This window comes from Papilio xuthus, unplaced genomic scaffold (genome assembly GCF_000836235.2).
Source record: "Papilio xuthus unplaced genomic scaffold, Pxut_1.1 DF828142.1, whole genome shotgun sequence".
Taxonomy (NCBI): domain Eukaryota; kingdom Metazoa; phylum Arthropoda; class Insecta; order Lepidoptera; family Papilionidae; genus Papilio; species Papilio xuthus.
The window spans coordinates 2,478,135-2,505,115 of record NW_013530507.1 but is presented as its reverse complement, the minus strand read 5'-3'; the positions used below and the strand labels follow the sequence as shown (position 1 = coordinate 2,505,115).

General features: G+C 33.0%; 6 protein-coding genes across 9 annotated transcripts in view; 2 read left to right on the top strand and 4 right to left on the bottom strand.

Annotated features, from left to right (window-relative positions):
- Positions 1 to 5,602, bottom strand: part of Galphao (G protein alpha o subunit) — a 40,220-nt gene extending 34,618 nt beyond the window's left edge. The window contains exon 1 of one of the 2 annotated variants that reach the window (XM_013307369.1): positions 5,250 to 5,602. In XM_013307369.1, the coding sequence (XP_013162823.1) occupies positions 5,250 to 5,367 (118 nt within the window). In that variant the 5' untranslated portion in view covers positions 5,368 to 5,602. Of the gene's footprint in view, positions 1 to 3,875; positions 4,370 to 5,249 lie in introns of those variants that run through there. The other variant, XM_013307368.1, reaches the window with a different exon arrangement.
- Positions 5,603 to 6,214: 612 nt separating this feature from the next.
- Positions 6,215 to 8,100, top strand: Irbp (Inverted repeat-binding protein). The gene has a single exon (XM_013307604.1). It carries the CDS (start codon positions 6,318 to 6,320, stop codon positions 8,085 to 8,087), a length of 1,770 nt encoding a protein of 589 aa, XP_013163058.1. The 5' UTR covers positions 6,215 to 6,317; the 3' UTR covers positions 8,088 to 8,100.
- Positions 7,692 to 9,765, bottom strand: amx (TM2 domain-containing protein 3 almondex). The gene is given in 4 exon segments (NM_001312230.1): positions 7,692 to 8,727; positions 8,802 to 8,923; positions 9,199 to 9,437; positions 9,542 to 9,765. Coding segments are annotated over 4 exon segments (735 nt in total). The 5' UTR covers positions 9,636 to 9,765; the 3' UTR covers positions 7,692 to 8,447.
- A 477-nt stretch (positions 9,766 to 10,242) lies between these two features.
- LOC106114305 (uncharacterized) lies at positions 10,243 to 22,817 on the bottom strand. 3 transcript variants are annotated; one of them, XM_013307447.1, is made up of 18 exons: positions 22,571 to 22,817; positions 22,214 to 22,325; positions 21,769 to 21,884; positions 21,521 to 21,591; positions 19,892 to 21,427; positions 19,058 to 19,121; positions 18,534 to 18,638; positions 18,324 to 18,457; positions 17,766 to 17,844; positions 17,368 to 17,448; positions 17,069 to 17,118; positions 16,566 to 16,684; positions 16,210 to 16,381; positions 15,640 to 15,766; positions 15,032 to 15,234; positions 14,526 to 14,709; positions 11,030 to 12,549; positions 10,243 to 10,627 (listed from the first exon to the last, which is right to left on the bottom strand). In XM_013307447.1, the coding sequence occupies exons 1-18, from the start codon at positions 22,576 to 22,578 to the stop codon at positions 10,281 to 10,283; spliced, it is 5,028 nt and encodes a 1,675-aa protein (XP_013162901.1). In that variant the 5' UTR covers positions 22,579 to 22,817; the 3' UTR covers positions 10,243 to 10,280. The 3 variants fall into 3 exon arrangements, with proteins under 3 accessions (XP_013162901.1, XP_013162902.1, XP_013162903.1); XM_013307448.1 differs by having other exon boundaries at positions 18,558 to 18,638; XM_013307449.1 differs by lacking the exon at positions 18,534 to 18,638.
- A 258-nt stretch (positions 22,818 to 23,075) lies between these two features.
- LOC106114114 (DNA replication complex GINS protein PSF3) lies at positions 23,076 to 24,355 on the top strand. The gene is made up of 3 exons (XM_013307207.1): positions 23,076 to 23,332; positions 23,416 to 23,684; positions 24,018 to 24,355. The coding sequence occupies exons 1-3, from the start codon at positions 23,239 to 23,241 to the stop codon at positions 24,240 to 24,242; spliced, it is 588 nt and encodes a 195-aa protein (XP_013162661.1). The 5' UTR covers positions 23,076 to 23,238; the 3' UTR covers positions 24,243 to 24,355.
- A 387-nt stretch (positions 24,356 to 24,742) lies between these two features.
- Cdk5 (Cyclin-dependent kinase 5) lies at positions 24,743 to 26,849 on the bottom strand. The gene is made up of 2 exons (XM_013307138.1): positions 26,017 to 26,849; positions 24,743 to 25,888 (listed from the first exon to the last, which is right to left on the bottom strand). Exons 1-2 carry the CDS (start codon positions 26,672 to 26,674, stop codon positions 25,650 to 25,652), a joined length of 897 nt encoding a protein of 298 aa, XP_013162592.1. The 5' UTR covers positions 26,675 to 26,849; the 3' UTR covers positions 24,743 to 25,649.
- Positions 26,850 to 26,981: the final 132 nt, after the last annotated feature.

Genomic DNA, 26,981 nt, shown 5'->3' with positions numbered 1-26,981 from the left:
CGCGGGATCGTCGACGAAGTGATGGGCGAGTCCATAATAAACGTTCGCCCGACCGCCGCATATAAAACGGCAGTGATATAAAAACGGTTAATTACCTAACCAATGTAAACCGTTCATCTCGCTTTAAATGCATGTCTCACTGAATAAAAATAGGATAGGAAATATAACACGGTACTGAACAGAGCATAGAAAGTATACGAAGAAACGTTAATTTTGTACGCGGTTTTAAAACTTCGCAATATCATAAAGTTTCGGAAACAGTGAAGTTGGGTGATGCTGCCAATGTTTAGGAGTGGTTAATGTAATATACTCGTAAACCCAACTTGAATAGTAATGAAACTACACGAATACATTTAAAAAACTACTAACTTCAGGAACAACTTTCCCTGGATATTTGGGCTTCTTCTATTGTTTCTTTTATAAAAGGCGGCCAAACGAGCGAGTGGCTTCATAAAATCGCCGAAATAGCGAACCGACCTTTACCCATACACATCTGCAATAACAGAAGCGTTGCTTATATTTAATCGACGGAGGATTGGTTACGTCTAAAGAAAATATTTCCCATTGCGAGACATCCCCTCCTTCGAAAAATCCACTAGTCCCATCGTATCTTTATAAGAAAAATATGGGAAGGAAAAGAGGACTAAAATTAGGGCTGGGAGGCAAATATTTGAAAATAGATTAATGACAGTTAACCACAACAGAATATATACTGGTAATTATCATATTACAAAGCAATCATTAACATCTACATCTTCAGGTACATTCCAGACAATTGTCGTGACGAGGGCCATCCAACACAATGAAAGGTGCGTGGGCGTCACTTAACGATGCCTTTCATACCCGGGTCTCAATCCTGACCCCAGCTGTATCTAATTGGCCAAGCTGCGAACGGCCGATCCCTGACCCTTTGGTATCACCTACTTCGTGGCGTCTCCTGATTTAATAGGCAGGACGCGAGCTAGATAGCAAGTGTAACTATGAATTGAATACAATCCTTATATGTGTCATATTGATATGTGTCCGAAGACATTGACAACGAAGATATGACAATACGCTAGGATGGTAGGAAAATAATTTATATCGTACCAAGTATAATTAAAGAACTGCCATTCATAAATGTACGTGAAATCGATAGAAAATATAATAAACTAGCCGTTGCACTTGATTTTGTCCGCGCGGAATCAAACTAGTAATATATAGTCTATGTCACTTTGGGATAGTGTAGCTTGCCAGTAGTGAAAGAATTTTTAAAATCGGTTATGGAGTTTCGGTGCCTATTCAATGCAATTAGATAAGTAGAACTTAGAAATAAATTCGCTTAATAAACTTTTAAACCCAATGAAATCAATAGACATGAAGACTCCTTAGAACGAGATTTTATAGACGCCACAGAATTTCGACAACAAATAATGTCCTTATAATAAACATCAATATTTTCGTTGTGCCATTTATTTTATCGATCAAAGCCGAAGTGGCGATTAAGAGGCGCGTTTTGTGGCATCATAGCGATAACATCTACCTCGCCGACAGTCACGAGAGCTGTCTGCTACATCCGACGCTATATCGACGGTAAAACGAAGCCCGTACGATGTGAACATCAGTATTCAAATTTCAAGTTCTTATGAAGAACTTGTTGAGACAAAACAATCATGATACTTGGATTTGCGAAAATATCGTTTAAACGTAACCTTTATCATTAAATAAATTAATATATGGATACAAAATACATTGTCGTGCATATCATGTTTCTGTTTGAAAAATCAGTGATAACATCATGAGTTTTGTAAATTCCTTTTGGAGACTCCGATCCACTTCATGGGGATGAGTATATGAGGTGATGATAGACAGACAGTACTTTTAGCATTGAATAGTTATGATATCATTAGAAATCAAAGCTAGAACTTAGGGAGACAGATTAAAAAATATCCTGGAATACATCTTTATTATTGTCTAAAGTACTCATTAGTACATCAATTGGTAACCATATAGCTAAGTTTTTGCGAATGTTTGTTCAAAGGTACCTCCGGAAAGGCTGCATCAATCTTGCTGAAATTTGGTAAAGATGTAGAACATAGTCTGGAAGAACACATAGGCTACTAATTAAGTTTTTTTTTAATTCTGAGCGGTCTAAATCGCGGGCGACAGCTAGTCAAAAATAAATTTTTCATTTTACCATGAAACTTCAAAGGAAAGAATGATTCTAATTACAATAAAATATCTTCATCTCTTATTATTTGATTTTCTGTAATAAACTAAAATAGGACCAAATTGTTATATGTAGTATTATAATAGTAATTATGACTATTCTAATGATATATTTAATGAATGATTGGCTGTAAATTAACAAGTCCAGACATGTAGCATTTATTGAAATTATTCATCATTCAGGTCCTCATAATTACAATGATTAGTCAATGGCTATGGCTAGTCACCACATTTGAAGTAAATACAGTCAAAACCGGTTATAAGAACATAGTAGTAACCATTCACAATAATCAATAGTAACTAATATTGTATCTTAAGAATATTATAAATGAAAAAGTTTAGATGGTTGGATGTTTCTTAAAGAGTATCTCCAGAACGGCTCAATGGATCTTAATAAAATTTGGCACAGATATAGAACTTAGTCTGGTAGAACACATAGCCCATTTATTAAGTTTTTTTTATTTCTGGGAAGAGTCACAGGCAACAGCTATTGGTTTATAAAGTATGGCACTTCAGCAAGGATCTACTGTTTTTATTGCCAATGTCAAAAATTGCAACTATTGTAAGTTTTTTCATGGTTGTCAAATCAGGGTTTTGTTTTATAAATATCTTGTAAACCAACTAACCAAAGATTCAATGTTCATGTACGGTGAAAATCTATGGGACTATTTGTGATTTTAGGACCTTATTGTAAAGTGTATTGCTTTCCACTTCCACTATTTTTGAAGCAAGTATACTATAATTTGTCAAAATTAAATAATTTTAGAAAATAAATCAATCAAAATATTGATAACATTTAAAATGCAACTCACTGGAGATACACCATTGTTGCATAAGGAAAAATGGTACATTTAGTTATATTGTTACTATATTTAACTTATAATGTGCTTCTAATATTTTACAAATATCTTTTAAGTTTTTAAGGACTTTAGGGTCATTGTACAATATTATCTAAGAAATATGTACCTAATTAGACAATGAATAAGATGTGATGAAGGAATGGTGAATGAATAAGATTATGTTGTCAGAAGCACATAAAACTTGCTGAACTATTGAGTACAGTGAAACTAAATCATAGATAACAATTAACAAGAAGAATAGTTTTATTGTTACTGATTATTATGCATACATATGTTAATTAGATAACTGAGGTAATTGAACTTTACATGGTTTATAGTCTTCTTTACCAACTTTTCAAACACAACACTAACTAACATGATTGTACATTTACTTTTTAGGAAAATAATCTTGTTATAATTAAACTTTTCAGATTTCTAATAAGATAATAGAAATAAATATGTAAGAATGGAATATTCAAGGCAGAAACAAAACTGCCAACTCTCTAATTATGAAAGCAATTGGCGCTTTCATTTACTCAGGGAATACGAATGCATGTCGGAATACTGATAAGTTACTAGCTAAGGCAGGTATCTAACTGTTTATATTAAATTTTCGAAGTAACTTACACTTTTTGATGATTTGACATCGTATTTTCGGAAATAAATTTGCGAATTGCAATTATTTTGTGCCATTCAACATATTACAACAAGTAAATAACTATTCCAAATACATGATTAGCTACCACCGCAAATGTAACGCTTTTGAGTGCAAATTCTATACATGGGTGCGGCCATGTGCGTGAAGAACAGAATAGGGAGACACCGTACCTAGCAGCAACAATTTAATATCTTTGGATGCTTGGATTCCATCGTCTTTCAGGGTCTTTTCGATCGCCTTGCTACGAGCAGCGGCGGCGCGCTCTTCTGCCGACTGAGCGCAACCCATTTTGGCAGCTATCGGTGTGCCTGTGCCGCCGTCCGCCCCGACTCACGAGCCGGGCGCACTCTCACCGCTCCCTCTGCATACGCTCCACACGCGTCCTGCCGCCCCGACTTCACCGGAGCCACCCTACACAATGTTAGCACCCAACACAGTAACCTAAACCTACCACTAAACACTGTCTGATTGACTCACTAATATAGGAATATGGCCGCACTATTTAAACTTTCACAATTTTCTAATCCACTTCACACCGAAACGCGTAACGGCAGCGTAACTTTAATTGATTTTATGAATCCGTATGAGATAATGGCGGCCGGATGACAAGCACCAGCTCCACTCCGTGACGACTGACGGCGACCGCGCCCCGCTCGACTGACGTTCGTGTGCATTCGGCGTCGATCGCTCGGGCTCGCTCACACATGCGTGAAACTGAATTCACACACGAAAGAGAACAAAATATGGTTTAACCAAAACTTGAGATACGACAAAATATTTGAATAAAGTATTTTGTAACGAAAACTGTTCATGTTATTATTAAAAAAGTAATGAATTGATATAAAAATTAATAATAATTAATATACATATGTATTATGTAGACCTAAAAACTTTATATAAGTAAAGAAATACCCGATGGTGATATGAAATAATCATTGTACCTACTTGGTTAACATTTCATTACATAAAATAATATATATAAAAACGAATAAAACATGAAATGAAATATGGATACTATGGAGTCTTTTTATAGTTATATTTAAAGTGATGAATTAAATCCTATTATGGCGCCAATATATACCAATAGCTATATTATTATTATTTAAGCATAACTGCTAAAACATGATTTTTATTATTGTTCCCCTAGCTTTATTTAAAACGCGGTTCTAGTCCCTAACCTTGATATAATTCCAGCCCTACCTTCGTACCCAATCAAAGTCAAGCAGAACTATTTCTGTTCATCTTATGTATAACACCTATACCTATTTTGACGATAGTAGTTTGCATACTTTACATATTTTCTCATAGTTTCCTTAAAAACTTAAAAGTTCTGTTAATAAGAAGTTGGTTAAAAAGCATCCTCTTTTGGTATAAATTTGCATTATAAATGTATTTCTGTAATCATTAAGCGAATCAACAAGCAGAAACGTTGTCGATTCTTGCCGGTTCGATGTGCCGCAGTCGATAGAGGTCCATGAGAAGTGCGCGCGCTGTGCGTCAAAAGTCAGAAAGAGATAGAGAGTGAGAAAGACAGGCTCCATTACCAAGGAGCAGCAGCTTGATGTCCTTGGCGGCCTGAATGCCATCTTCCTTGAGGTTTTTTTCAATTTGCTTGCTGCGCGCCAGAGCGGCACGTTCCTCTGCCGACGAAGCGCAGCCCATGGCGATAGCGCGCACGGCCTGGCTCGCTACGCGCGGCAGCGCCGTGCTCTTGGCATGCTCCCGGGTCGTCGTTGCGCGCAGGTGGCGCCGCGCACGCGCTCTATCGCGCACGCGTTCTTCGCTTGTAAAAACTCGCGTATTACCGCGACGGTGTCTATTGCCCGTCCTCCTTTTACTTAGACAGCGTCACAAGCCCGAACCTCTACCAAATAGAGGTGGCGTCGCGCTGTGCCCCCGCGAACGAATGACGGGCGACGCAGTAGTTCCCCCACGGGAGCATTGCGCAGGCTCGCAGCTTTACCATCGCCTCCGCCGAAAAATGCGATACATATTGCCGCACCCTCTTTTTCCACCCTGGTACTCTAACACCAAATCCTCCTCTAAATAAATATCTCCTTTCATTTTCCAAGTTCCAAATATATTGCCATTAGAAATGTGGCGAGTGCCGAATATTAAGTTTATTTCAAGCATGATATTTGATATTCATTAGCATGATCTAAGCTCGATATAATCTAAATGCACATGTACATACAATGTACATAAATCATTACCTAGTCGACTGTATTTTGTAAGGTGCTTGGATTTTAACATAAAGCCAAAAATTTTACGATGAGGTTGAGGAGTAGGTATGAGATCATGCCTGTTTCAAGGGTTTTCACATATAGGTAAACAAGGATATTAACCGGTGTAAGAGGCGCTGTTATCGCGGTTGGTCTTTTCAGATTATATGTAAAACCTACTTAGATATAGAAAATCCACCGGTTCTAGGAAGTCTATGGCAACGGGAATACTCTTTGGTTTTAATGTTCACTTCTGTCATTGTCAAATTATGCTGTCAAATGTCATCAGGGTCATTGTCATCACCAGAAATAAAATAAATTTAAGGGGGAAAGACAACGACTATCACTTTCATACTTTTTATCGAAGGTTTTGTCCAATTAATTACAACCATGGATTCAGATGATGAAATAGAGGAGGCCGCGAAATGGGAAGGAAGCCCAGGTACTATTGTACTTATTAACGCTTTGGAAGACTCGAGTACAATTAAAGTTGCACATGAAGCAACATGTTTGCTGATTAGGCAGTATTTGAGATCATCGAGCTCTCACAATATAGGAGTTAGCATTTACGGCACAGATCAAACACAAACAGACTTAAATTCTAACAATATTATTGATATAATTTCTATGGATACCCCAACCCTAGAAGGGTATAAAAAATTACGCGCAATGGATATTGCATCTTATGGCAAAGCCAAAGAATATGTTTTATCGGAGGTTTTATGGCACTGTAGTAAAATATTTAAAGACTACAAAAAGAAGCTGTCATCACAAACTATTCTTATTTTAACAAAATTACTTAATCCACCAGTAACAACAGATCAAAAAAGAACTCTTGATAGAGTTGTAAATTTAGTTGGATCCTACACTAAGATCACAATTATCAATATTTCACCAGATGATTATCCAATAGACAAATTCTACAAAGAATTGTTGATTGATATTAATAAATCTCAGGAGTACACTTTGCCACAAGCGGTGTGGAATCCAAATGTAATACAGAATATGATGTATCAACAATCTCATCGGCACTTAGCTGTTGCAAAATTGTCTTTTGAAATTGGTCCAGGCTTTTCAATAGGTGTAGGTGTTTACAGCTTATTAGGAAAATCAAACCAGTCATATCTCAAAACATCAAATATAGATGCAAAAACAAATGAAACAGTCACAAGAGTGACAATGAGATCAAAACTCACAGTTAACCCTGGAGACTCTCAAAAAGTAAGTGATGATGATGTTAGTGGAGACTCTAAAGAGCTTCCCTTATTGGATTCAGAACTATTGTTCTGTCAGGAATATGGTGGTGAAAGAGTAGAATTCACTAAAAAAGAAAAGGAGGAAATGAGTAATCCCTTTGGACCTCCAATGTTAAAATTATTAGGTTTTAAACCTGCTATAAAATTGTGCAAAGAGAAATGGTTTCTGAAAGCTGGATATTTTTTATACCCAAATGAATCTGTTATTGAAGGATCTACAGTACCTTTCAAGGCTTTGCATAAAGCTTGTGATGAGATGAAAACTGTTGCTATATGTATGTTGTGCTCAAGAGCTAATTCAAGGCCAAGTATAGTAGCTCTTGCACCTTGTACCAGGCCTCTGGATTTGGAAATAGAAATTGGTTTTGATGTTATTCACATACCATTTGCGGAAAATGTAAGAGAAATACCTCAACTTGATGATGAATCTGATAAACCAATACTTCAAAAAAAACAGAAAGAAGAAATGAATAACATATTGAATAGTTTACAATTTAATTACAAAGCTGATATGTTTGAAAATCCAAAGTTACAGTCACAATACAGGGCCATAGAAGCCAAAGCTTTACAAGAAACATCTCTTGAGCCCTTTGTTGATTCAACAATACAAAAGCCTGAAGTATATCAGGTTATAAGGGAAGATGTATTTGAAGAGTTGTTTGGACCTTTTGGGGTATTGTCAATAAAAAGATCATGCAATACTGATAAAAGTAACACAATTAAAAAAATAAAAACTGAAGATATTAATGAAACATTGGTTCAGGACATGGTAATAAATAAATCTGTTGATAAATTAACAGTCGCTCAGATAAAGAATATATTAAAAGAAAGAAACATTACCTTCTCAAAAAGTCTAAACAAAGCTGATCTTTGTGAGCTGGTTTATGAAAACTGCACTTCATAATCAATGTACAATTTATAAGAGAAAGACTAAACTTTTATAATTTAAGAGATAATAAACTATTTTCTTAAGTGTGATTTCTAAAAACACAAAATTAAACAGTCATTCCTTTTATATACATTATAATCTTGTAATGTTAAAAAATATTTGTTAGCAAACAAATGTTTAAGAATAAATGAACGATATATATATTTAGGCTTTTATTTCTCAATTTATATTTTTAAACTAAAAATAGGTGTTACACAGATGTATTCTGTTAATTTTTTCATAAAAGGAGACATATTGTGTGTAGTTTTTAATCTCTGTTGATAAATTACAATAGTTTTGTAAATCATTATTAAATCTTAAATATTATAATGAGTCTTAGATATACAATGAGCCATCGGCAGGCCCAAGGTGGTGAATTCCAATCAACAAAGCATCAACTAATGTCCATACTCCTAATCCACCAAAACTAAAAAGTTTTCCTATCCCCTCTTGCCAATGTCCAAGATAAAACCTGTCTGCACCAAAGCCACCCAATGTTAATGCAAGTATAAGAGCTGTGCCCCACCGTGTTCCTGCTGTCCATGAACATCTTATTTTCTTCAAGAATCTTCGTTTACCCAAGCAAATAATATCATCTGATACAGTACAGTTTGTTCTAAAACAAGATAAAAATTTACATAATTTTGTAAAATATTGAATTTGTACCTAATTAAATTTTACTTTACTTACGTATAAAATTTCAAAGGTGATGCCAAAGAATTGCAATTAGCTTTTTGATCGCATCGATGTTCCCATTTGTCTGTTTGATAGCAAAACCGACACACAGATGTTCTGTTAAATGTCTTGGAACCCTAAAGGTAATACAAAACAATTAATCAAATATAGATCTAAATACTGTCAAGCCTATCTAAGATAGAGTCAAAAGGACATAATCATTTTCGTGCTTAAATGAGTCTTCTTACTTATCCAGGTTCGACTGTATAATTGTTTTCATACTTTAATGTCACAAATATTATTATATAATTTAACAGCTGTAAAATAACAGCTTACATTACATTATTGGTGATTAGAAAGTGATATGTTACATAAGCTAAATTATTCTAATACAAGATATAAAGTGACTTACATTGCATACAATTTTTGGTTTTACAAAACAAGTATAGTTATACAAGTTTCCATAGATACAGTCAACACTTCTGTCACAAGTTATGCAAGGATAATTGAGTACAGCACAATCTGGAACTTCTTGTTCTAATGTTGGACAACTTTTTAAATAATCATCACTGCCGCTGAAGTTAATAGCTTTGTCTCCTGTATCTCCTTTTAACCTATTTTCCTTACTTTGTATATCCATGTTGTTATTAGCTATAATAAAATAAACCATAGAAAAATGTTATTACATCAAGGTTACTAGTAATTCGAAGAATGTTTAAAATTTGGAGACTTGTATTAATAAAAAATGTACTTACCCATATCAGTTACATGTATTGTATTAAATATAATTAATAAAATTAAAATGAAACAGTCCCTAATGGTAATCCTAAGAGGTAACAACCACCGCATCTTAGTGAAAAAAGGTACTAGTTACATTGCATAAAATCAATATAAAGTTATTCTTATTTTTTGCTTAATCGAATTTAACAACCGTTTAGTTTTCTGTATTCGCAAAAAGCAAGAGAATTATAACAACAAACAATAACAAGCGTTCAATGTCAAATCGTTTGTCAAATGTCAATTCAAATTAAAAGAACAAGAACCAAAGAGTATGTGTTAAAAAATTCAGTCGAATTAACAATCTTCTTCTTTTTCAAATCGGCTAAAAAGAAGAAACTTTTTGTTCATGATTCTCGATCTTTAAATCCAAAAGGCCATGAGACGCGCAAAATAGCCACACATTGGGATACAAAATTTCTGTAGCACTGCTTTATGGATTATAAGTCTAGCGTCTGCTGCTATACGGCAGTTCATCTGTTTTCATAGTTAATTTTTACCCCTCCGCAAGCAATGGCAATTGTTACACTTACACCGTGAAGGTAACTTCAAAGTTTGATATTAACCGAGAATATAGTGCGTTAAACATGGGAATAGAATAAAAGTATTAGCAATTAAAAATAACATTTATTGAACTTTCTTAACACTTAATAATATTTTAGCTTTTTTAAAATAGTTTCATGTTTTAATTTACAAATAGGTTGATATTAAAAAAAGTTAAAAATTACTATCAAAAAGGCTCTGTGAAAGTAGATCATTTCTTGTGTCTCCGTCCGGGTCTACCGGTTTATTATCATTCTCCTTGGACAGTTCGGTTATTGTAGATAAATTCGGTATTGCACATGCGACGGGAAATAGTTTATCGAGATCAGATCCAAAATCAAAGTTTAGGGGGAAATTGGTGTTTGTATTTTCATCTTCTGACAAAAGATACCATTTCGAAGCTCTATCAGAAATTTGTTCTTGTTCTGGTTCAGATAGATCTTCTGTTATGAGGCTATCTGGAGATTCTCTGTTTAGAATTAACTCACTGTTATTTGCAACGGTCGGACTAGTTTGGATAACTGTGAATAAAAAAAATTGTTAATTTTGTGCGATCACGACTCCCCTCTCGCTTCTTCTACATTCATACATCTACTCACTTATACGTTGGTTTCGGGTCCTCTTAATACCGCCCTTCCTTTGTCAAAAGTATTGGAAAATATAACGAAGTAACTCTAACATGTTTTAATAAAAGATGTTCGTGTTGAAGGATGGTCCTTAGGGCCTCGCACGAACATTGAAATTGGTATGAGATTTGTTGGTGTACTTTACGCCCGATAGAGGCATTGGACAAATTTTAATAAAAATTTATCGATGACATTACGAAAACGATATCACGAATATTCCTACTACGCCCTCTGTTCCTACTTTAATAACGCAATTTACTGACACGACATCAAAAATTCATTAATATTTGTACTTACCATTGCACAAAATATTTGCGTCATTATCGCCTATTAAAAGTTCACATTGTGTGTTTTTATCAGAGTCAGGTCCCGCCTGATCCTTGAGTTCTAAGTTATTGGAAACATCGGAGTCAGTAAGAAGGCATATAAAAGATCTGTTGCTTTCTATGTATTCTACACTGTTATCTAAACATTCGTCCGTCTGTAAACACGTTTCCGAATGATTGTGTATAAGTTCTATACTTCTATCTAATTGCTGAAGTATACTAGATTCTGTTTCGTTTATTCCACTATCGCCATGTATGGATTTTGTTTCTCTATTCCTAGTTTGTTCTGGTTGTATTTCTCTCGAATGACTTCTAGCTTTAGGTCTTAGAATTTTAACTTTGATTACATCCTCTTTCTTCTTTCTACCTCTTGTATTTCTTTTTTGAGCTACGTTGGCAGATTCTGGATTGAGATATTCTACGCCAGATGGATTGCACGTTAAAGGGGGACAAGATCTAGCACTTTGTGAACAAGAATCTGTATGTTCTTCTTCAATAAAAGCTTCCATTAGGGGATTCTTCTTTTTTGTCTTTTTACTAACTTGACGCTTTAATGGCGTAGAACATCGCTTATTTAATCTATTTTTCTTGTTAAGTTCTAAATCAGTGTCTACATCCATTTCATTACTTTCTAAAGGTTCTATAACTTTTGGAATTGGTTGCATTTTTTTTGTACTTTCCAAAACTAGATTACATATTTTTTGATGTAAACTATCTGATATGGTTTGATTATCTTGATTCAAATTAACTGAGGAAAATTTATTTAAGATAGAATCGGTGACTTGTTTGTTTTTGTTATTTTGGTCTGGATTATTTGTTGTAGCTTGGTTACATTCCTGTCCTATTAAAAGCATCGTTACATCTTCATTTGTTATGAAGAGATCGTTGTTATTAGATTCTTCGATTTGATTTCCATTTATATTATCATCGAAAAAACTTTTCAAGGAATTTTTATCAATTGATAAATTTTCTACAATAGATAAAACTGGTGAGGTGGGTAAGGAAATATTGCTGGAACTGTTAGCGTTTGAAATATTAACATTTGTATGTAAATCTTTATCAACAGAATTTGGTTCATTATTTTTACAAGCATCATTTATTATTCTATCTAATTGTTCTGAGAATGCACTAAACAGTTTACTGTTCGGATTTATTCCAATTGTTTTTTTCATTTTCGGCATCAATAACTGTAATGACTCCGATCTGTAGATATCCGAGTTTGAAGAAAAACCTTCATTTTGTATTGTCTTAATCAAACCAAAATCTGGACACGAGTTGCTCGATTGATCTGACATTTCATAGTAATTCAATTGACTTCTCCTGCGAATGTTTTGTCGACTGAGTTGTCTTACTTTCGTACTTAATGTATTTCTTCTTAATTTCCTTTTTCTAATGACTTTTTGTGGACTTATATCAGAGTCTTGGTAACCTTGGCTGCTTTCTATAGTGTTTAATATTATGTTATCCATTGAAGGTGCTGCAGTTTTGACGCTGTTAAATATGAAAAAATTGGTTATGGCATGCGAACAAGCAGATAAAGCGTATGAGTGTCACAAAATTATAAAACCTTCCGAAAAAATGCATGCGTGAATAAAAATTGAAAGCGAAAATAATACAAAGAACTCAGGACCAATTTGATAAAAATGTCTTAGTAATATCATAAATGCGAATGTTTGGATGGATAGATGTTTGTTAGAAGGTATCAGGTTGCATGATTTAAGCTGAAAGATGGCACAGATGTAGATCATAGTTTGGAAGAACACATAACCTACTAAATAAGTTTTTAACCTATAAAGCTCAAAATTTCTCAACATAATTTATAAAAAAAATAATTACAATCAGTGAAGTATTGATAGCATGGAAATGATAATAAATAAATTTATGTATATTATATCAAGCCAATATTTACTGTGCGTTGCATAAGTAAGTTAAAAAAGCGATCACACTTAAGTTACGAAATAGCATAATATTCAGAAAAATCATGCACACTTCTGTAATCATGCCAATATTATAAAATTCTCGTTCAATCAATTTCTTAACACTTAAAGTACCGACTGGCCTGGCAAGTGCACTTTCATACTAAAAATGCAGCATGGGTGTTAACTTTCAAAACATAAACTCACTCATACTTCCTTTCTTTCAATATATAAATTGCATAAGAGTAGAAAAAGCTTTTAGATATAACATGCTTAGATTTTAAAATAAAATATGTTGTGAAAATAAAATTAAATTTGATTCTAAAACAATTTATTTGACACAAATACACACATTTTCCCATTCAGACAAACATAAACCATTCTACATATTTCGACATCGATACTTAATTCCTAATTTCTAAAAAATATGACATATTATATTTTTATCATGTAATTATCAAAGATCTTAAATATATAAATGCACAGTAAAATACAAAAGATAATACATAAATATGATTTTGTATTACTAATTATTTAATGTACATATTGTACTATTTCATTGTATGTTATTTTAAAAGATATTTTTTATACAATTTTAAATTTCATCGTGTACTTAAATAAAATGTATATAATAATTCAGTAAATGTTTTCATTAAAAAAAAAACATTCTCAAAATGTAAATATTTCAAATGTTTCATAAAGTCCTGTTCATTTTACCATAATTTAAAAAACAAAACGAGATAATTCATGAATGTAAAAAAATAATCAGATCAGACCATTGATATGTATTTCAAGAAATTATAAAAAGGGAAAGTTTTTGAATAAAAATTAATATACACGGACTCCACCAATAAACAGATTAATCTGTAACCGTGGGTTTCCGAGACGTAAAACTCCATTTAAAACATATTGTTATCTCTGTTTTGTCAACAATGACAAGAATGACGATATGTTTTGTACAGAGATGTTGGACTCAGAAACCCGCGGTAAGGCAGAGAAAATGCATAAGTATTAAATCATTTAATGTTTGGATAGTTATCACGAATATCAAAAAGATTCCTAATATTAAATAAGTTAGAAACCCTTAAGAAAAGAAGAACAGTGATTGACAAAGTGATCCAGTTGGACCCCCTAGAGTTCATTGAATTCCGGGGTTAAAAGAGCTCTTTAGTTGAGAAGAAAATATAAGACAAGAGGGTTTACTGAAACTTATAAAATCTGAAAGGGACTCCAAGAAAACTGTAAAAGAACTACTGTCGATCAATGATCGTTTGATTCAACTTTATAAGCTTTTGAGCAAAAATATTGTAATTTAAAACATTCCCTAATTTTAGAAAAAAATAGTTAGAATCATTTGCGCGAATGGCGCGCTTTAGTTACAAAGTGAATAGACAGAATTATTAGTGAGGGGATATCATTGACATTTTGGTAAGGTTAGTGTTGCGCCAGTACACCGGCACTGTGTCGGATTCTTCCTAACAGTATTCAAATAATAGTATGTTAAAATGAACAGATCGTAATATTCATGTAGATATTGATATCACTACTCACTATCTATTCTTAGTTTTTGTAAGTTTCGTTGTTTTACTGGCGGAGGATCTCGTGCTCTTTTTAGATGGCGGCGGTGAAGGGAACTTGTATCTAACATTGGGATCTTCGTCTGCTACTTGAGCGATCAGCTCTTTACCTTTCTTCCCTCTTGTATTTATTTTAGTTTCACTTTTATCGGTGCTGTCTACAACATAGGAAAATTGTATTTTCATTAAAAGAGACTTTAAGTACAGTCGGGGATTCTGGCGGTGTTCAATCTTAAAATTTAGTTGTTTGAACGTTTTGTACACATTGAGATGAAGACGAAGTACTCGACTAATTATCCCGTCGTTTGCGCAACTCACTGCTACTTAATTTGTTATTTGTGCAAGGCAATTTTTTGTAAGTGGGACACCGCGGATTTTCGCGACTGTACCTCAAATACAGCACATTGCTTGCAAGGTTACCCTTAGTGTTTATTTAACAACATATTCAGCAGTAATTAGTCAATTCCAAGTTTCACTCACCGCGTAGTGCATTCTTGGATGTTCTTGTCACCCGTCTTGCTACAGTATTAGGGGATGTTTCATTTTCAACATCGCCTGAAGCCATTTTCTCCAAATTTTGTTCTTTCTCCGCTTTATTAAATGTTTTTGACTCATTTTTATCCACATCAGGTGTCGATGGGGCACTTTCTATTGACATTTTACTTCGTTTTGGTCGTCCTCTTCTATGATTTATGGAATAAAAGTTAATGAAGTTTAAAAAATAGTTTAAATAATAGAGCGAGTCCGTGGCTCAGGGGTTTTAACACTTGACTTGTAATCTTCAGGCCCTGGGTTCGAATCTCGCCATGTACCAATGAGTTTTTCGATTTCAGATTTTCATATGTACATTTATCCGACGTTCAGGAAGGAAAACATCGTGATGCAACCTGCACATATCTGAGAAGAAATTCAAAGATATGTGTGAAATAAACCAACCCGTACTGGGTCAGTGTGGTTGACTATGGCCTAGTCACCCCTAACTTATGGTAGGCTCCGAGCCCCTCAGTGGGGACGTATAGTGAGCTGATCATGAAAAAATAGGTGTGTGATAAATATTGCGTTTTCTGATTTACATATAAAGTGCATACCTCGTGTTGACTTTAGAGATATCAGTGGATGTAGACTGTGGAGTGACGCTTCCTTCATTTTCTTGGTGACGAGCTTCGATCTCTTGAAATATCTCCGTTTCCAATTTTCTCACTTTTTCATGCGCTGCTGCAAATGTTTATGAACATAGAATCTATTATTTTTCGAACATTATTATTCTTTTAATTTCAATAAATTTTGAAAATTTAACAATCCTCATCGACCAGTGAAAAAGACGAATCGAATGACACTTCTCCTCAAAATCAATGCAACAATTTAAGCTATTTTAAATAATTATTTTGCTTTTAGTCCGCCAAAAGCCTAACAAAAATGTTCCATTGCTTAATACGGAAGACATTGGATTATATGTTACTAGCTGTCGCCCGCGACTCCGTCCGCACGAAATTAAAAAAAACGTAATACATAGGCTATGTGTACTTCCAGAGTATGTTTTACATATATGCCAAATTTCATCAAGATCAGTTGAGCCGTTCCGAAGATAACAAACATCCATTCATCCATCCATCTAAACATTCGCATTTATAATATTAGTAAGATATTGAACAACATACCTTGGTCTATGTGTGGTATAATTGGGGTAGACAGTCCACTAAGGCAGACTTTGGATTGTTCTGAGGATAAAGATTTTGTATCCAATTTAGGTTCAACCTCCTTGTGGAATATTTGAACCACATGATCCAGGACCGGGTGCAGTTGTGACCAGTGACCTTCTAATTCTACTTCCTGAAAAAAAAAACAATTGGATAATGTTAAAATTAGTGCCAGTAACTCAGCTGGCCAATTCACTTTTAATACGAAAAAACAAAATAAAAAAAAACAAGAAAATCTTATAATTTTTTTTTAAATAGTTACCAAAAAATATAGTAGAAAGAAATTTTATGGTATTTATATATTTATTCATACATACCTCATTCTGTTTAGTAATTTTTATTTTAACCGTCTTATTTTGAACTACTGACGCCGTTGGTAACACTGGGTCCTTTTGTACCTCCGGGGAAGGTTCATTTGGTATATTTTCTTGCATTGCTAAAAAAAAAATAAACATGAGACTGTCATTATGTACAACTAGCTCTTGCTCGCGCGGAATTAAAAAAACTTTATAAGTAGCCTAAGTATTACATATGTGCCAAATTTAATCGAAATCCGTTCAACCATTCCGGAGTTACCTTCAAATAAACAACCATCCATCCACCTAAACATTCGCATTCATAATATAAATAAGATTGAACCTACAACAGCGAAAGTCTAAAAGACCGTGAATTTCTCTGGCTTATAGAGGTTTCTCTACTCAAGTTTCTTGCTTATGGTCGACCGTAGGGACCGGACAGAGACTCTTGCTTATAGATGTTTCTAGCTCATCGAGACTCGACTCTATAAGTGGATTATTAAAACCTTTATTTAAATACATACCAGAACTTCCAGGTTTCGTTTCCGTATGTGGTATTGACATCTTTTGTTTTCTGTAACAATACAAAAATGATTTAAAATTAGACAAAAAATTATTTTATTTGCTGCATATGTTAATTAAAGGCCTTATAAGAATTGAAAATATTTCTCTTATATTTCTAGTTATAATATATTTATACGAAAGTCCTTATAAAAATAAAGAAAAATTGTTCAATACCGTTGACTCGCCTGGAGAGAAAATCGTAGTAGCATGGAATGTGTTAAAATAAATTTGTTATTAAAGACACAATAAATCTACTTACTTTGGTGGACTGGCTTCTGTTAGATCAATATCTTGACATCTTTCATTTGTAGCTGTGTTCTCTTCTGACTCATTGAGTAATCTGTAAGTTAAAAAACAATTAATATTTTATAGTCATTTGAAGTATAAATTATTTAACGATCCAAAAGTAGGAGATTTACAATATGTCTGTATGATTTTTTAATAAAAAAAACTTAATCAGTAGCCATATTAGCTTTTAGACAATGTTCTACATCAATGGCAATTTTCAGCAAGATCTATGCAGTCATTCTGGGGATACGTTCTAACAAACATACGTCCATTCGGATACATCCAAACATTCGCATATATAAGTAAGAAGATTACGAATTAAAATTGCGTCTAGTAATTTAAAAAAAAAAACAATGGCAAAAAACTTACTTAGTCAATTGAGCTGTTCGTTTCTTTTCTTGCATATATTTCAGTTTCCAATAAGACTCGTCTTCGCTAGCTGAATCGCCTGTAAATAAAGTATGGCCATTAAAAGAAATAAAATATATAAATATAAAAGTATCCATAGCGAAAAGAATTTTACAAAATTACTAGTTTTCGCATGCGACTCCGTCCGCGCGGAAATAAAAAAAAACATAATTAGTAGCCGATGTGCTCTTCCAGACTACTTATTATATGTATGTCAAATTTCATCGCGATACGTATAGCAGTTCTGGAGATACCTTCAAAAAAACATCCATCCATCCATGCATCTATCTAAACATTTGCATTCATAATGTTAGTAAGATAACATAAATATCGGGTATCTTATTAACAAATTCTGAAACAAAATTCAGTTGAACTTGGATAAACGAGAGTTCAAAAGCGTGATATTCCTCTCGCTCGTAGAGATTTCTCTCTCAACCGAGTTTCTCGCTTTTGGAGGTCGTTCGTCCGGACCGAATAACGATTCTCGCGTATAGATGTTTTTTGTTACAAAATACTTACGATCCTGCGCGAATTTGACATATTTTTTGACTACTTTCCCATCTTTTACTACTGGGTATACTTTATTTCCATACATTAGAAATAAAGTGCCTCCATCTTCTTCCAGAGAAAATAATCGGGCTGATTTTGGTTTTCTGTGTAACAAATAATATTTATTATATATTGTTTTTGATGCAAATTATTTTTTTTAATTATTAATTAGTTATTTACAAATATGTTTTGGAATGTCTGTACTTTCGTCGACGCTGCGAGGAATCACTGTCGGCTTCACTCACTGAAGTCCAATCACCTGAGCCGCAACTCAATAATTCGGTTCTGTTATCAAATTGCATATATTTAATTTAAAATATAATTTATATCATTTTAACAGGTAGCCAAGTTGCAAGAGCTACATGTTTTCGCTAAAATAGCGAAGTGATCGCTACGCAAAAACATTTGCAACGAGGTAAGTTAGTAGATGCAATGCCTATCTTTAAAAGACAGAGGAGGGACGGACAGTAACATATTTGTCCCCTGCAAAATACAATGCTACAGTACAGTCTAGTCGTCCCTTTTCCACCGTTTTGTTTAAAGAAAAGGGATTTTCATAAGAATAGGGAATAGAATTGCCTTGGCTACTTTTTATCTATCATTATGAACCAGCCCTTATCCCTACAGAGGGCCGGAACAGTATTTACTATTCCTCCATACATCCCTCTTTTTATCCATAATTTTTTTTAACATTATTATCTTACCGTGAATGCCGAGGTGCTGATTTACGACTACTTTTGCGTCTTTTACGGCCATGCGCTTTTGCACCTAAAAAAAGGAAAAATTTTATTGTCATTTTATTGTGAAAAGTATGAATACATATTTATTTAAATGCAAACAAGCAACCAAATTGTTAGGCAAAATTACAAAAAAATTAAGCTTCAAGACCAAATTAAAATGTGCACACCTGTCGATCATATAAATTTTACTTTAATATTTTATTATCAGCTATAGAAAAAAAATGTATATGCATTTTTTTTATTTCATAAGGTGGCAAACGAGCGAGCGGCCACCTGAAATCGCTGAAATAGCGAAGTAACCGTTGCCCATAGACATACGCAATTGCATATGCGTTGCCTACCTTTAATCGACGGAGGAGAGGATGCACAGAAAGAAAATATTTTCTCTTTCCATGCATCCTTTCATCCGGAAAGTCCACATCCACTTCCCAACCCTTCCTTATAAGAAAAAGGGTGGGAAGGGAAAGAGGACTAAATTTGGCCTCCGGGACGCACACTCATCAGACTGTACGCGGAGTTGCTCCCACTTCACGCCTGTCTTCTGTGTGGTCGTGGTATTTCACCGGGCGAGCCGGGCCAATACGTGCGAACATGTTAAAGCGGGCTCTACCACTGTGAATGCATAGATAATGTCTGCTTTAAATCCTAACTGAAAATCATAATTATTTTCGTAATAATTTAATCACAATTATTTTCAACCCACAAGTAATATATGTCAAAAAAAACAAAACTTTATGAACTAAATAGTTTGTACTTAGTTAACCGAGCCATGCCACACTGATAGCCTATATAACTTACCGCTAGTAAATCCAAATACATTATCTAAAGTTTTTTCTCTTTCAGGTTTAATGGGAACTGTGCGTACCGGTGGCGTTTTATCACCGCTCTCTGACTCTGAGTGTGATGTATACTGTAAGATTTCATTATCCGAATTATTTTTGTTGGTTTCTTTCTTTTTCACTTTTTGTTCAGTTTCTTTGTCCGGCGCTACACCGGCGTCACTTGATTCGCTATATTTCGCCGATGTAAACTCTTCATCATACAAGCTAACACTTTTTAAACACGGATTTTCAATCTCTGGACTAATATTCCCCGCAACATGTATTTTCGTTATAATTTCAGTTGGCACTGAAACTTCTTCCTTCTCTTCTTCCTCATTGATTTCTATAACATTTTCTAATTCCTTTGTATTTTTATCTGTGATAATTTCTTTTTCTATATCTGATGTTTTTATTTTTTTTGCTTTCGGCTTTGTATATCTCTCTGTCTCTGGCTGGAAATTGCCATTTACTTTTTGTTTTTTAATTATTCCAGCATCGGTATCAGATACTGACACAGGTTTGGAATTTTTAATTAAACGTCTTTTATCTTTTGAAGCTATTGGATCTTGAGAACTTGCCCTTCTCCTTTTATTTGAATCATTACTTTTAAATTGCATTTCTTTATTTTCTTTAATACGTTTGGATGCTATTTCTTTGTCATTCTCAGTACTTTTAGACTCCTTTTCTTTGTTTTGACTAACCATTTCGGATTGTGTATTTAAAGCTTCTTGATTATTAGGAATTGTTGAGTCAGTTGTATTAGTTGTATTTTGAGTCATAGCAATCTCTTCAATATTTTTAGTACTTTCAGATTTGTCTTGTTTAGGTTGTGTTCCGATATTTTCTTCATTATTTGAAGTTGTAATTTCTTCAGTGTGTTTGTCTGTTTCAATAATAACTTGTTCTAAAGCAATGTCACTACTGCTTTGGACATTTATAACTTCAGTTGATGAGATTTCCTGAACTGACGTTTCCGTTGCATTTTGTGTAACTTGCCCTGTCTTAATTTGTTCTTGTTTCTCTTTTGCAACACTATCTTGATTGTTTTCATTGTTTTGTTCAGATTGATGCGGTAATTCTATTTCATTACAATCATCTTCTGTATTTGAACTTATATCAATAGGGGCGTCAGTTGTTTCACTATTGACTTCAGATATTTTCTCACTTTTGACATCTTCCACGATTTCCATTCTAGTACCAGAATCAGACTCTTCATCGGTAGCAAAATCATCAATTACTTCTTGTAGCATTGGAGTCAATGGTTCTGAATATGTTATGAAATCGCGCAATGATTTTTGTGTTGTTTGGCTGCTATTTTTCTTTTCATCATTTTTACCTTCTAATTCTTTTTGTATATCTTCAGCAGTATTGTAACAAGTATCCAGTACAATAGTTTCAGCTGATGATCTATGCTGTGATATGGTTTTTGTATTTTTTTGTTCCTCACCTGATTTCTTTCCACTTGCATTACCATTGCTTGTACTAGGATTTTCTGAATTTATTTCCTGCTCAACTAAAAATTATAATCAAAGTATTTTATAACATATATATTGATTATTTAAATGTAATGGACTTCTTTATTTAGAATTAAAAATAATACACTTACTATTTGTGTTTGATTCTTCATCTACAGTCCTAATTTCTAGTTTATTGTTGAGTTTTGCTTCTACATCATACCTTAAATATTAAATACCAAGACTTAGAAATGTTAAATATTATTTTTAAAAATGATACCAATGATAAAAAATTTGAATTTGTAAACTTGCCATTTTACAAGTATTGAGTAAAAAGTGCTAATTGGAAATATTGATTAAAATCAAATAATAATTGCTGCATATTGTTATTCCTACTTACCCACTTCTAAAACTGCTGATCTGTATCACTGACAATTGATAATATGGATTGTGAATATCAGGAAGAATACGCTTTAGGAATGTTTCTTTCAAACTTTGCCAAGTTCTATCTATTACCTAAAAAAAAATAGTAATACAAAACAACTAGGACATCCATCACTGACAATTATTTTTAATTACAGGGCAGTATCAACCCCTTCCCTGTATATCTTTACAATACCTCACCTAACATTGTATTCAGCTTAGCACAATACTTGAAAAAATTAATACCAAGTGAATTTGCTAGAACCTATATTTTTTCTTATGTTTCCAGTATTAATGGTGTGAACAATAAAAAAATTATAAGGCTTAAATAACATCATAAATAAGAATTGAATTTCAACAATGCTATGAGGCAAATTATCATCAATAATGTATGTAGGCTTTGTATGAACACTATGACTTACCTTTGATTTTTCAAAATCCATCCACATCTTTCTACCCCTTATTTCATTGTAAGCCTTGTGTTCTGTCAAATAATCCACAATGGCTTTCATTTCTTTAATTGTATATGCTTTCCTGAAAATAAAAATTATTTAAAATTTATTGAAAAAAATTATGATTTATTATTGATTACACAATAATATACATGCTCATCAACTCAAAAGAGGTATATAAAAATTAAAAACAAGAGGTATAAGAAAAAATCGAAACATGACGTCGTAACTATTTTATCCATGAAATTGAAGTTTTAATAAATTCATTTTACAAAAAAAGAAATTATATTATTTTAACATTGCAATTTTATGAATTTATGAACTCACCCCGACATTTTGGAGGGTTTTTCCTTGATACCGGGTTCTATATATTAGTACGATTGATTAAACTATGTGCTTTAACTACTGCATATTAGAAAAGAAAAGTCACAAACAATTTGATCAAAATACAGAATAAGAATAAGAAAATAGTACAATTTAGCAAATTTAATAATCAATCTCTAATCACAAGTCACAACACGAATACGATGGAAAAACTTTAACAACAACAAAAATGAATAAATGAAACCGACGAAACCGACGCACTGATAAAGAGTATAAAATTAAAGGTAATATTTGACAGCAGAAAACATTTCTCCAAAATAGGAAAAACTCAAGAAAAGGTGAAATAAATATGCGTTAATTTATAATCGAGATAATAATATGTATTCGGTTATGTAAAAACACATTTTGTAAGATTACCAAGATTCTATTTTGACATCTTTGTTCGCTTAATATTTTACGGGGTAATGAACACTGGGATTCTTAGCAAAATGACATTTGAACATTTTTTGACTTTGACAATAATGTAAATTGTTTGAATTTTTTGTAATATACAAATTTTAAACTGATAATTTCCAGTTTCCACTCCAATATCAAAATTTTTGCCCTGTAATTTCAAATTATCACAACAATTAAACACTGTTTAAGTTGCATTGACTCAATTAAACACTAGTATGTCTCGGCAATCGAATTATTTGTCAATATCGGATATATTGGTAACTAACGAAAAAATACCTTGTAAATTTCTACACGATTTGCCTAAAATGGGTAAGACTTAACTTAAGAACATTTTCTGGTAAGTCATATATCTTCAGTGTTGGGAATATTGTGGTAATTTTTGTTACTTCTAGGATTCTTGGATCCTTCATCAACTGAAGATGATTTAAAATTGGGAACAAATGTAGAAATACCTCTCTGGCTAGCGGAGTCTTTATATTTCCGAAAACCTCCATTGGTTAGTGTCGACCTTCCAAAAATATATAAGGAAGCATACAGAGAGATACTCAATGCAGATGCATGTACAGTAGACTTGCATAAATTAGGACAACATTTTTATGAACTTGGCTGTTATATAGCGAAACATGATATTAAGGGTGAAGTTGCTAATACACTGATTAATGTAAGCATTTTTGTTTTCTTATCCCCATTAACAAATGTTTGAGAGACAACTAAGAGTGATACTTAAATGTGAGTTGGGAGCTTTTACTTATAACAGAAGGTCTCAAGTTGCAAACTTCTCCCATAAGCCATTTAGACTATAATACCTTCACAGAATCAAAACAAAACTAACAGAATCAAAGTTTAAACAAACTTTTTTTTAGTGATTAGAAGTGAGAAATGTGAATTTTATTTCTTAATTTCTTGAGCATTATATATATGTTTGTTTCTTTATGGAACTATCATAAGTATTTCAAATAAGTAATCATTAAAACTTCTCTTTATATAATTTCAGACTTTCAGGCAAAGATTTCGCATGATACTATCTGCAAGTTGTTCAACTGATTCCATTAGTTCATTGCAACCATTATCAGAAAGTGAAAGGGAACGAACAGCAGCTGCTGCAGTGACTGAAAAGGCTTTATCACTGTGGCTGCAGAGGGGTGACTGTCCATTGAGTACTGCTAATATGGTTGCAAGTCATAGAAAACGAAAAAGAGCTGAAATGGAAATGTTCTGAATAACATTATCATATTATCAATATTGCTATTTTCTTTAGAAGTTCTGTATAAGTGACAAAAAATTTATAAATATTGTAAGTTAGTAAAACAACCTAAAATAAGACTTTAGCTTAAAAAGTGCTTCAAGAATATAATTGTAAATAAAATGTTTTTAAGTATAAATTATATTATTAATCCATGTTGTATCCTCTGAACATTTTAATGTGAAAAAAGGAACATAATCTATGGTCATTTTAGTCAAACAATATATTTTTGTAGATCAGATAACTATATTAATGTTGGCCAGCCAAAGGTTTAAAATTTTGTAATTTAGATTTTTATCTTTAAAGAAGAACATTATTTAATTTGTCTGGGTTTTTCTAATTCATATATTTTTTTGTATATGAATGAAATCATAAAATTTACACACCGAATAATAAATATTTATTTCAAGTTAAATACAATCACTTTAATCTTAAAATATCCTAAATATATTATACAGTAGTTTATAGACTGACAGTCATGAATTGAAATGTATTCAATATAAAAGTTTATAAAATGTAATGAGATCACAACTATGAGCAAATAGCTATTATATTAAGATTTTTATTAAGTAAGACTTATCAATTGACTTCACTATAAAGTCAAAAGATAAAAAATGGCAGCTATTTCTTGAATTATTGAACTTTAAATTTATAAGTAGTGTAAAGAATTTGACCTATAACATTGAAATCAAAGAGAATGATATGAGATTTTATGCTGGTCTTTTTTGACCACAAGGATGCAGCTGTTGCATATATCTATCGGTGATCTGGTCGCAATTTAAGTCAATCATCATCATCTGAGGCACTACAGCTGTAGGTGGGCCTGGGTCTGGTTAAGTAAATGTTTCCACGCAGGTCTACTTTCTCAGCTTCAAGTCAATAGTAGGTTCTAAATCAGTATTCCTAATTTCCAGTCTATTTATCAACTCTGGTTTTTATTATATTTTGTTAAGAAATTTACTATGCATACAAAGCTTTGTTATTACTTTTGTAAAAGAATGTCATATTAAGAAGCTAAACAAATGACAAAGAATCACTACAATGTTAGTATTAGAAATATAAGAAATTATTTAATTTACAGTTAACTATATTATAATATCAAACAATTACAATTTTTATAATTATGCAATTATTATGTACCCTCCACAGCAGTACACCATGATGGCTCATATTACTTTGGCTTATGAAACTGAACTTAAGAATATGCAAACTCTACACTAATAATTGCATCATTCCTATTAAACAACTATTCAATAAATTAATAATTTACACTTTCTAAAATATACACATCACTTAATTTTCTCCATCACAATTCTCTTGCACTTCATTGTCTTTATCACTAAATAATAGTTCTGATGTACATTTGTACGGGTGTATTGATTGTTAACATCTGTCGTTCTTTACAGATGGATTGAGGTCATGGAAGTAAGCATGAGCCATGGCATCATCAGCAGGCATTCTTAACGCTGGGTTACATGTTAACAGCCGGGCTAACAGATCTCTACCCCTGGCTGGTAGCCTGGGAACAACTTGAGCGAGGCCCAAGCTAGGCTGGTAAACTGGTAAAGGCTTGTAATCTGGCAACTGTGTCACACCCGGCCATGTATCTTCATTTGGTGTTCCTATAATATTTAATTCATCAAAATATTTTTTATAAAAGTTATTAATAAAATCAAATGCTATTTTTATACATCAACAGAGTTGTTACTTAATTTAAAGTAATAATATAGTAATGAAAAAGGTAGCGTACCAAGTAATTTAAAAATCCTTTTAAGCTGATCATCAACATCAGATCCAGGGAACAATGGTCGGCCAGAATTTGCCAGCTCGGCAAAAATACATCCTGCTGACCACATATCAATACTTGTGGTATATAGCTTAGCTCCAAACAACACATCTGGTGGTCTATACCACAAAGTGACCACTTCTGCCGAGTAACATTTAACAGGAATACCAAAAGCTCTTGCTAAGCCAAAGTCGGCTAACTTAAGCTCACCATTTTTATTAATCAAGAGATTCTGTGGCTTCAAATCACGGTGCAAAACGTTATGACTGTGACAAAATGCTAAGCCTCTAAGTAATTGATACATAAAAGACTTTACCACATCTAGATCGATTTCCCCATTAAGACTATCAAAATATTTTTTTAAGTCTTGATCACAATGCTCAAATACTAAAGTCAACTTCTTTTCACTATGCAAAACGTCGTAAAGACGAACAATATTCTTGTGTTTAAGTTCTTTGAGAAGGCATATTTCGCGTAGGGCAGATGACGGAACACCTTCATCATCGTCGTCTAACCTCACACGTTTTAATGCTACTATTTCGTGAGTTTCTTTATTTTTTGCTTTAAATACGGTTCCGTATGTTCCTTCCCCAATTTTCTCAAGTTTTTCGTATTTCTGCATTACGGATTGTATAAATGAAAGGCCTTTTCAATTATTTCAGCCAGTCAGCAACACAGTTTGCGATAATGTATATCTGTACAAAAGTATGTAATTAAAACTAGATCCCTGTATTATTGTTTTTTTTTTTATTATAACAATCAATTCAGAAATTTATTATAGGAAAATTCAGTTTCAGAATTTTTAGAGTATTCTGATTTTGACAGTTTATTATAAAAAAACATAGATCAAAACAGGTCAAGGGTTTGTTTCGTTTTGTTTCAGATTACTTTGAAATGCCCATTTTTATTATTTAAATTAATTAACAAAT

Coding starts and splice junctions, on each gene's coding strand:
- LOC106114305 (XM_013307447.1), bottom strand. Junction 16,382..16,565: donor AAATTACTAAACAGAATGAG/GTATGTATGAAT, acceptor TTTTTTTTTCAG/GAAGTAGAATTAGAAGGTCA. Junction 14,710..15,031: donor ATCCAAGAATGCACTACGCG/GTGAGTGAAACT, acceptor CCTATGTTGTAG/ACAGCACCGATAAAAGTGAA.
- LOC106114114 (XM_013307207.1), top strand. CDS start 23,239: ATGTCTCGGCAATCGAATTATTTGTCAATATCGGATATATTGGTAACT. Junction 23,333..23,415: donor ACACGATTTGCCTAAAATGG/GTAAGACTTAAC, acceptor TGTTACTTCTAG/GATTCTTGGATCCTTCATCA. Junction 23,685..24,017: donor TTGCTAATACACTGATTAAT/GTAAGCATTTTT, acceptor ATATAATTTCAG/ACTTTCAGGCAAAGATTTCG.
- Cdk5 (XM_013307138.1), bottom strand. CDS start 26,674: ATGCAGAAATACGAAAAACTTGAGAAAATTGGGGAAGGAACATACGGA. Junction 25,889..26,016: donor AAGGATTTTTAAATTACTTG/GTACGCTACCTT, acceptor TAAATATTATAG/GAACACCAAATGAAGATACA.
- Irbp (XM_013307604.1), top strand. CDS start 6,318: ATGGATTCAGATGATGAAATAGAGGAGGCCGCGAAATGGGAAGGAAGC.